This window comes from Ipomoea triloba, chromosome 2 (assembly GCF_003576645.1).
Source record: "Ipomoea triloba cultivar NCNSP0323 chromosome 2, ASM357664v1".
Lineage (NCBI taxonomy): Eukaryota > Viridiplantae > Streptophyta > Magnoliopsida > Solanales > Convolvulaceae > Ipomoea > Ipomoea triloba.
In genome coordinates, this window is record NC_044917.1 from 7,619,060 (window position 1) to 7,630,071 (window position 11,012).

The 11,012-nt window shown below is 35.4% G+C and overlaps 2 protein-coding genes across 3 annotated transcripts; one reads left to right on the forward strand and one right to left on the reverse strand.

Moving 5' to 3' along the window:
* Positions 1-4,400: 4,400 nt before the first annotated feature.
* On the forward strand, positions 4,401-6,301 carry LOC116010392 (21.7 kDa class VI heat shock protein). 2 transcript variants are annotated; one of them, XM_031249780.1, is made up of 3 exons: positions 4,401-4,784; positions 4,865-5,150; positions 5,324-6,301. In XM_031249780.1, coding segments are annotated over exons 1-3 (600 nt in total). In that variant the 5' UTR covers positions 4,401-4,471; the 3' UTR covers positions 5,325-6,301. The 2 variants fall into 2 exon arrangements, with proteins under 2 accessions (XP_031105640.1, XP_031105639.1); XM_031249779.1 differs by having other exon boundaries at positions 4,404-4,784; positions 4,865-5,629.
* A 529-nt stretch (positions 6,302-6,830) lies between these two features.
* LOC116010391 (photosynthetic NDH subunit of lumenal location 3, chloroplastic) lies at positions 6,831-8,656 on the reverse strand. The gene is made up of 3 exons (XM_031249778.1): positions 8,332-8,656; positions 7,191-7,477; positions 6,831-7,096 (listed from the first exon to the last, which is right to left on the reverse strand). The coding sequence occupies exons 1-3, from the start codon at positions 8,609-8,611 to the stop codon at positions 6,959-6,961; spliced, it is 705 nt and encodes a 234-aa protein (XP_031105638.1). The 5' UTR covers positions 8,612-8,656; the 3' UTR covers positions 6,831-6,958.
* Between the last annotated feature and the right edge of the window lie 2,356 nt (positions 8,657-11,012).

The window sequence follows — 11,012 nt, forward strand, 5'->3', positions numbered from 1 at the left end:
CAGAAGAGGAGCATTGATCCCATCCATGGAACCACTAACAACATGCTGAACAGCATCATAGATATGGCTGGCGTAACAAAACTTCTTCGCCTGTTGTTTTGCGTGGGGAGCCAGATCGCCGTTGCTCCTTGGTTCGCAGTCACCGCCGAACACGCTCGGAGTTTTGCAGCTGGGTCTCACGGGCGATTGTGGAAGCTGGCGGCGGTAGCGATGGAGCGGCGGTGGCTGGCGGCGTTCCTTGATCTCGACCAGGGAGTGATGGCGGTTACGGTGGACTGCGGCGACGAGCGGGAGGAAAGTGATCGAACAGAGTTCATGACCGCCACAACCAAATATCCTTTCGGCGAGCCTACGGTGACCAATAGTGACGACGAAAATGGTTTGTCCGAACTCCGCCTCTGGTGGTAGTCTGAGGACGGCACGTCGGTGTGGCTACCTGCGGCAGTGGATTCGGTTGGTGCAGGACCTACGGTGGAGCGGCGACGATGAAGAGATGATGATGATGATGGCTGACTCTCTTGGGAACATAATTTTCTGTTGCGTTCTCCTATTTTTTTACGATCGTACAACTATGGTAAATCGTCGTTGAAGCAGCGTCGAAGGTGTAACTGGTGGTAACGCTGCAAACACGCCAACAGGTTCTTCTACAACGGCGATAGCGGCGGCAGAAGGATTCCTCATGCCAAACTTGAAGGTGACCGAAACTGATGATGATTATGACAAAGGATGGAGGACGGTGAATATCATCCTGATGATTTAGAGGAACACGGCATTTCATCGCATTCCCCACAGACGGCGCCAATGATGGTGTAAATGTAAACGGGGGTACGGATTTACACCACGTGTGTTTGATTGAGTATGATGTAGTGTATGGATTGTGTATGCTTGGGAAGGAAATGCATGTTTTTCTTCCTGGAGAAGAATAGCCAAGAACTCCATAGTGAACAAGAGAGAGGGAGAGTAGAGTGAATATTGAATCATTAGATCCCGAGAGGCAAGGGATCAGAGGGTCCCCTTTACAACAGGGGTCAGGTCCTTTATATAGGAATAGGACCTGACCCTTCAGGAATATAATATTCCCCAAAGGTCACTTGCCCCTTAATAATTTCTAAGGACACTCGACCTTTTAGAGGTACAATAATACACGGACTATACACATTATATTTCTACAGTAGTCCCTGGGGTTATTTACCCATCACTTATATAATCTTGCATTGATATACTTTCAAATATTTATTTAAATATAAACATTGGGCATTAACTCATTCGTGCAATGCACGTATAAAACTAGTTTAAATATAAGTAGGGTCAAACTCTATAAATACGATGCAATTAAATCCAAATTAATCTCCATGCTTGATATTGTATGCCAAAATAATAATAATAATAATAATAATAATAATAATAATAATAATAATAATAAGTTTTAAATTTATCTTGGTTTTGTGATTCACCTTGCAATGTGAATTAAATTTTGTAAAAGAATTCAACTTATTTTCTTATTTTGTATATAAATAAAATTAATATAAAAAAATATATCATTAAAAAACCTCTAACGTAACTTAGATGTTTTAAATAATATTTATATTATTTAAAAATAATAATATTTATATTGTTATTTTTATTTTAATGTTAAAATTATCATACAATTGCATTAAGTCACAAGTCATACTCATTGTCAATATATTGTAGGTACATTTTCACAATACTAAAGCAAATACATAATTATATTTATGAGCATTAAATAAGTTCATTAAGCAAATACAAATATACAATATATAGGTTCTTTTTTAATTAAGTTCATTAAGCAAATACATAATTATATTTATGGTCCAGTAGCACCAAGTTACTTCCTCATATGGGAGGTTGTGGGATCGAGCGCAAGTTCATTTTTACAATACTAATAGTTTAATATTTTAAAAAAATTAACATAAATTGACGATTGTGGGACTGAGCGCAAGTTCATTTTTACAATACTAATGGTTTAACATATTAAAAAAATAACATAAATTGACATGTGAATGACTTTTTAGATATTATTTTGAGTGGGTCTCCGTTTTAATTTTTTTTGAGTGCTGTTGACTCAGCACAAAGAGAGTCAATGCCCCCACACTAGAGTTCAAACTTGAGACCTCTCATTTGAGAAGTCACAGCTATGTCGCTCAATCACAAAGTCTTTGGCATCTCTGTTTTGTATATTTACACTCAAAACAAATAATGGGTGAATGCAAGTTATCAAATAATATTTATTTAAATATTGTAAGAATATTTTTATACTTTTATGATAAAATATATATAATTATAATTATAATACTTTAATTTAAAATTTTTTATTTATAATATTGTAATTTATAAATTACGAAGTATTATTTTATTATCATTATTATTGTGTAGAGACATAATGTATATTCGTCTTTATATTCATTATTGTTTAAAATTCAAAACTCAACCAAACAATAGAATCAATATTTTCAATAATCTACTTTTCACTAACCAAACAATGAAATAAATCTTTCCATTAATTTTTTCTATGGGAATTAAATTCCATCCCTCAATTATTTTATACAAACCAAATGAGCTAATTAATTATTTAAGGGCTGGGACTATTTGTACCACTTGGTGACCACTGACCAGTGACAAAGTTATTTATGTTGCGTTTCACAAAGCAATTTGGGCTATCCATCACTTCAATCTCTATACTTATCGGTGACAAATGACTGAGAGTTAGTATTTTCGCTTCAGAAAAATTCTCCCAAAAATTGATGGAAACTCTTTTGTTAGTATAATATTTTTATTTGTGTATTTTTAATCAAACGAACTTAGATCATTCAACGTTATTTATATTGTATTTTGGTAGTTTCCTAGTGTTAAGAGTAATTGAAGATTGTCAAACTATGTTAGATTCAAGAAAGTAAAGAAAATCATGGAAGTTTGCTACACTCTTTCTTGAAGGAGAAGATGTTAAATCTCATTTAATATGATCTTTAAAAAATAAAAATTATTTTATTCCTATAATTTTGACCACAATATGTTATTTTTGACATAACTCATTAGAAATGTAACTTATGAAACTACATCTTTTAGAAGAAAAGAATTTAAATTTCACATGTTAAGATGCTTACAAATTGTTGAAACATACCAGTGAATTTGTCATGTTTCCTTATGTCTCATTTTGCATTTGAGAGGGTTTTATTTATTTATTTATTTTTAAATTTTCAATCATATAAGGAAATATATAGACATAAGAGGAGACCAAATTTCTATTCGTCTGACAAAGAGATTAAAGGTACAGTTAACTCAAAGAACATTTAACATATTGTTGTGAATTGAGAATATAATCTAACCTTGAAGTTAATGTTCACAATTGGAATAATCTACTATTTCAATTGCAAAAATTTTAATCATAAAAAATAGCACAATTATTTTAACCACTAATGACCCAATGAGAATACATGTTATGATTAAAATGATTCAATTACTTTAACAGCTCCAATTCCACAATTAATTGAAAGGAATCCTTGGCCACTTTATGATATTTAATGCCCATATATTTTTTCTATCAAAATTCATCAATGAAAGAGAAAGAAAATCTGCTCCATAGTAAAGCGGTCTTTAATTTATGAAGTGAAATGGATTCCGCCCATACGTGTTCCTATCTAATGCCAGTCCAGTTCAGGCTTTTAGACTAAGTGGATATGCAGATTCGATGCCACACTGAACCATGCATACCACTGCCACCTATTCTTTTATCTTCTTCCACCCCATCTCTACTTATATCGCCACATTTACATTATAAAACACCAAAACAAAAAAGTTGATGCTATTAGCAGAATAATTCATGTACTTTCAAAGTATTCCTTTCACACCCTGTATGTCGCCTTGCACTATTAGTAGATTGCTTCCTTCTCATCCAATTTCTTCACCTACACCTACATTTCTTAACCCTCAATTTAGTGAGTCTATTTGTAGTTGGGGTAACGAAGGAAACTCGCAGTCACTATTTGAGAGTGTGGACCAGATAAACATCGTCTTGTAACCCTAACTAGTAAAGGATCACAATAAGATAAACCAGTTTAGATTATCCGTTGTTAACCCTATCTTGACTGAGGTTAATCCCAGTGTATTGTTAGTTATCATGTAAAATTTGAGCCGAGACAATTCCAGGCTTCCAACCAAGTTGCCAGTTAATTTAGTAATCATAAATTACAAGTCCACAAGTTACGTACAAGTTTTACTCTCAGCAAGAACTGTCAATTAGAATGTAAAATTTACTTAGTGCATACTCACGAGTAATGGTCGAGGGTGTTAGGCCTAAATATTCTTTCATCTTTACAGCCGGCCTTCCAATGAACTCCACGAGAATTTGTTCCTTCTGTATAGCCATTTCTCGACCGGTACTATAAAGAACCTCCCCAACTCAAATTCTCTTCAGAGCTCTAATCTGCGGCTTAAAATTTTCCCAAGGGGCCGAATGACAACCTACAAACAGCTTGAGGTTGGATTTGAAGATCCAAATCCGCGGAAATGGTGCGTGCCGCTAAAGGAAGACGCGTTCGCCAGCTTAATGGAGAAGGGGAATAACGCAACCGCGCCTCAGAAGGTCTTCTCCCAAGGCTCACTCTTCAGTCCGTTTCTGTTCGGGAAATTCTTCGATCCTTCCGACGCTTTCCCGCTATGGGAGTTCGAATCAGACGTTCTGTTGGCCAATCTCCGCTGCTCAAATCACTGCACCGTCGATTGGCTCCAAACCGAAACAGATTACATACTAAAAGCAGAACTACCAGGTAGGTAGGGTAGCGGAAATTCGAACTCGAACTCATGACCTTTTGATGCCAATTTGATCGATCGGTGTTTGATTTGTTAGTGACAGGAGTTCAGATCTGCGTAGCAAACCGGAAAGTGTTGGAAATCAGCGGCCTGTGGAGGCAGCAAAGAGAAGCTAGGTCGAGCAACGACTGGAGAAGCGGCCAGTGGTGGGAACAGGGATACGTTCGGAGGATCGAACTCCCTGAAAACGCAGATTGGAGGAAAACAGAGGCGAGCGTAAACAACGACATAATTTTGCAGATAAGAGTACCGAAGGCTCCTCCCAATTCCGAAATCGGTCGAGGAAGCAATGGAGCGGCAAAAGACTACTCAGAGATTGCTTAGTATGCATCTGCAGATTACACATGCATGAATGCATACAGATATGTATATTAATTATATATATTCTTGTTTTGACACGATCAGCTTATTCACCACGCAGAATACAATCCTGAGACATATTCTTACGCATATATTTCCTATTTTTCTGTTGAATCGTTGCGTTTTCCATTCGTAGGCTTCATGAATAAACTAGAGATGTGAAGATGGATTGGATCATGTGTAGGAAAGGCTGCAAACAGGCGATTGGGGCTACGTACACCAAGTTGGGAACTGGGAAGTGATATTTTGTATCAAAATTTTTGCACCAAAATTTTACCCTGATTTGTGATGCACATCACAATATTTTACAATGATTATCGGTGAAACATACTATTGAGTGAATTTGATGCAAAACTTTTCGTGCAAGTAGCATTTATCCTGCCAAGTTAGCTTAATTATATTCCTTACCTAACATGATTTTATTGGATACTTTAATTTGTTATATTTGATTATTAAGTTTACTCTTTATTAACCTATTGTAGATTAGTAAATCCGCCTATGCACGGATGATAATGAAAATAAAGAATTTGCCACTAGACCACAAGGTAATTTGCTAATGAAAAACAACTTATTTAACAAGAAAGTAGAAATTCTTTGGCAATAATCTCAAACAATAACTATAGGTCATTAGGTTCGTTTAAGGTTTTTTTTTTTTTTTTTTTTTTTGGAGGGGTGTGCTAATAGCTTATTATTATTATTGGTGACGAGAAGAGGTTCACACTACCCAAAAGCGTGCACTAAGTAAATCTCACTTATGTATAATAGTTCACAAATCACACAAGAGAGTTAACCCGCATGGATGAAAAGACCTTTTAGGATGAATTTGATCCAAATGATGTTGGCAAAGTACAAATAGCTATTTTAGTGCTATGATAGGATACATAATATTTTTAGTGCTTTTGAAAATTAAACTTGTGTTAGTGTGATATGATTCATTTTTTCAAATCTATTTGAAGGGCACAGTTCAATGGGATCGTCTCGGCGTCTCGCATAAAGTTTTTTGTGTTTAAATTATAAATTATTTACTTTCCATTTATAATTTAATGTTATAGAAATTTTCTATTTAAGAAATTGATGGTTGCACTCAAATAAAAGCAAATATCACCTCCTAAAACAAAAAAAATTATAAACATTTGAGGGCATGTAGCATCATTTTCATGTATTGAATTAGTACTTGCGAATTGACTGAATTCATAAACAATAATCGCATATCCATTTTCTCTTCCCGAGAATCTATGCAATATGCATGCAGATCTGGGGATGTATGCTGTGCTTACGTTATAATTCATTGATAAATTGCTTATGCTAATGGCTAGGAAGCACAGAATTGTTTGAGCAGAGGCAAAGAGGCAAGAGAACAAGGAAATTAAAGCTGTTGTGAATTTCACTTTTCAGAGGGACTGAAGAGAGCTGAACCACAACATGAAAAATGCAATTCAGAGGGTAATAGTTTAGAGTATATGGCATTCTTTTCATCTTGTCAAAGATAATAATTGATGCTGGCCTGTGGACTAGCTCAGTTGATTCTACTGATCAGTGATCACTAGCAACGAGCAAAGATTTTGACATAGATTGACTTTGATACCAAATTAAAGCAATTTGTTTCATTAATTAAAAATCTAAACTGATAGTTGGACTGCACATTTATGTTTATATATTTATATATATATGTAGCTCTTGGAATTGCAGAGGCCATAGTAAATTTGAAAGCACAGGCTGAGTACATTTTACAAGCAAAAACACAACTTTTGCCATTGGAATACATTTACAATTACTTCATAGATTTGACTTCAAAACTAGTGTTGAGGATCTTAGGCCATTTACTCATCACCTCCTGGAGAAGAACTAGAGTGCCTTCATACCGCGATTCGGTTAGAGACAGGTTCCTCCTCTTCACAGCATCCTCAAGCTGCCAATAAACATATCATAAACTTAATTGCTCCTAAAATGCCTGCCTGTCAAGAAACTTAGTTGATTCATGCATGACAGCATAACATATATACCTGTTCAATGTTGTCAAATAATCTGTTGGCAAGGTCTGTGAGGGGCTGCTTTTCATTTGGTTCAGCGGTGGAGATTACCTTGTCGAAATCGAAGTACATGAAGGTGGCCTTGATGCGCAGATATCTGAGAACATAGCTCCAAGCATCGGAGCCTATGAGATCCCCCAGCGCCATAAGATCAAACGCACACTTGTTTAGCCTGTACATGCTCCCTTTCGTTCCAATGTTCGCAATGTACATCTGATTCTTAACAAATGAACGAGTGCCAGTCTCTTTATTCGTGATATCTACACGCCAACAACACAGATACACAGCCATTCATCATATAACATTTTCAGTACGTGCAATATATTTTAAGCTTTAGCTTTAATTATGTGGTGTGAATTAACTAAGTTTATCAAAAAAAATAATTTGTGTGAGTTCTATTGTTTGTCATAGATTTATATGTGGCAGTTTATTTTTAATTTTTTTTTCAAAACATTATTTTTTATCATAGTATTATTGTGGCATAATCATTTTTTATCCTCTATCAATAAAACCATTTAAATTATATAAAATACAAGGGCATTCAGGTTTTTACTTATGATTTTTATTTTTATTTTTTAAAAAAAGAAAAATAAAAATATAGCTGGTCAGTCGATTTTGTATAAAAAAAATTGAAATATTATTGTATTTAATGACATTTCAACGATTTTGTTGACGGAGGACTGACCATGCCTCAATAATACTAGAATCAAAGGGGATTTTCAGAAAAATAATAACTAAAAGTGGACGGTTACAGATAAATCTATGACAAAAAATTAAATTAATTCAAATAATTTAGTTGAACAGAATGACTAGGAATTGTTGGGCTGAGACTGGAAGGGCCAAGTCCATCCCCATGTGACTAGGGGATGGTTGGACGGAGGGTTGAAGAGCCGAGTCCGACACCTATTTTTTTTTAAAAAAATGTGATGCGGGCTATTATAAGAAAATGAAGTTGTCTTTTCGCTAGTAGTTATACCTTTTTGTAATAATGGTAAGTACTTATTAGTCAGTGTTACTAATATATATATACCTCTGTTACGATGTTAGGTTTATCCTAATTAAGTTTTGAATGTGTTATTTGCAAATGGTTTTTCAAGAAAATGAGTGGCTTTACCGCTTGTGACTGTAGGGATTGGTAAAGGGCCGGTGAGCCAAAAGCCATTATCCTCGGCAAGAGACTTCCCTATGCCCGAGCTTCCGAAAACTGCGATTGAAGCAAGCCCTACTGCTAATCTTCTTTTGGTGACTTCTGGTTGATTTTCTTGAATCTCCGGCGCCTTCTTATCGGCAAAGTGGATCGCCGCCGCCCTCTTACGGCTTGCCGTGGCGCCGTGAAGCTTGGGATTGAGGGATAGAGCCTCCAGTATGAGGTTGAGATTTGGTATGGCAGCCATGGCTGGTTTTCAAACTCTGTATGTGCTGCGTTTGCAACTTATGCACTTTTTCGGTTATATCCGTTTGAAGTGAGCCTGGCCACCAAAAGGATATCCTAGTTCAGGGTAAACTAGTAATTCCATATTTCTAATAAAATATTTCTTTTTAAAATGTTTTGAAGAAAAAATGAAATGATAGTTTTTTTTTCTTTTTTATTTTTATTACAATCTAATAGGATTTCAATATGTGATTTTTTGTTTAAAATAATAACAGTGATGCCATCAAATCACAATAATAAATAATACATCAACTTCAGCTCTCTTTTGAAGATCTATGGGAGTGCCACGTATAACTTTATTTAAAGAGTTTTTTTAACTTTTTTTTTTTAATTCATAAGATTTGAGTTTAAATTGTTGCTTAATTAGGCTAAAAAATAAATTGTTGGTATGTTGAATAATGCATGAGATTGCAATTAAGTTTTTCTTCAACAAAAATCTAAATATATTCAATAATTTGAGGATAACTAAAGTTGTAATAATTTTCATATGTCTTGAAACTTTTGTTAATTAATCTAAACAATCAAAAGTCTTAACTTGTAAATTAAAACCGCACCAGACACTATATATGTAGTACAAAGGAGGAACTAAATTACTAATAAGTCGTTAATCAAGTGTGGAGTCTAATTTTGACTCTTAATTTAAAAATTTTAGTTACTTTAGTGGCATCCGTTGTCCCGGTTAACACTCCCACATGGATAATGGGAGTGAGTTTGAGCCTCAATGGATAGATACTACATTGTAACAGAGTCAGTAGTACTAAAAAAAAAAAAACTAACTAATAAAGATTTCAAGATTTTAAGTAATTTACAACTTTACTCTCAAATTTAACATATTACTAACGAGTTTTATAATAAATAATTCAATAAGATGAATTTTCAATAGTAAAAAATGATATGCAATCAATTTTAAAATTAAAAAAGAAAGGAAAAAAGGTTAAATTACGCCTTATCCGACGACCATTTGTGGCCACCTCTCTGGAGAAAGGCAACCAGTTTCTGGTCACCTTTCTGGAGAGAAGTGAGGAGATGGCGACCAATTTTTCCGGACAGGGAGGAAGGGGTTTTTTTTTTTTTTTTTCGTGGCAGTGGTGCATGATGGTAGTTTGACATATGTTGCAGCAAAGAATGGTTTAGTTCATTGTTTGCATGATCCTATTCTTGCTGAGGCCATTGCCATCAAAGAGGTGCTTTCTTGGGCTAAGTGGTGTGGTGTGGTTGAAGGTGGTGATTCTCTCGGACTGCAAGCTGATTTGCAAAATGCTAGCTATTAAATACCTCCCCGAATAATTTTGGTCTTATGTTGGTTGTGTTGTTAAAGAGTGTCTTGATCTCAAACGTCATTTTGTAAATGTGACATTTCGTTTTGTTCATAGATCAGCGAATGCATTTGGCTCATGTGTTAGTAAGAGTTGCAAATTCTCAATATGGTCCTCGTGTTTGGGTTTCCACTTATCTTTATTGTATTAAGCACTTGATTATTTAATATATTATGGTTTTGCTTTCAAAAAAAAAAGAGAGGAGATACTTGGTGAGTATAGATGATCAATTATTGAATTATGATTCAAAAATAAAAATTATAATATTTGAAAGTAATATTATATTACCTAAAATAAGGTAATGCGAGCTGATGACTGGCGCTTACTAGGAATTCCTCGTAGAAGACCAACAATTGCAATGATCTATCTCCTCACAATGAAATTTCAAAAATTACCCGCGCTTGTTGGCCAAGGCTATATGCTCGTTGAATACTTCTGTGTAGCACGTGTGCGGCCCAGAACATCTAAGGGCATCATAGACATGTTATTGCCTCAAACTTTCGCGACTTGAAAGGCCATAGTTCCTCTAAGAAGCTGGCCGCGGTGGGATACCTCTGCATAGCTAGTTAGCAGGCTGAGGTCCCGTTTGTTCGTTGATCTTGCTTACTGCGCACAAAGACTCTGAGAAGTTGTTCCCACACTGCCGTTGGCGAGACTCAATCCATGATCTTTCTTCCCAAATTTCACTCTTGTGACTAATTGGGCTGTCCATGCGGACAAATTTATCACATAACTTAAACCAAATAATTTTATGCTATTAAATAATTATACTTATATTATCTTGATAACGTTACCTCGGAGAAATATTGGATCACCAAGTAACCATCTGCTGATACAAACAAAATAAAATTAGGCTTTGCATAAATGGATAGTGAAGTGAACACAAAGCTGAGGTGTAAAGTTGGCATTGGTCAGTAGTAGTGATGGGAGAAAAAATAAAAGATTGAAATTGAATGGACAACAAGGCCTACCAAAGTCCACTACTCCACTCCATATAGCTCAACTCCAAATTCCAACCCCCTACCCCCCCCCCCCCCCCCCCCCCCC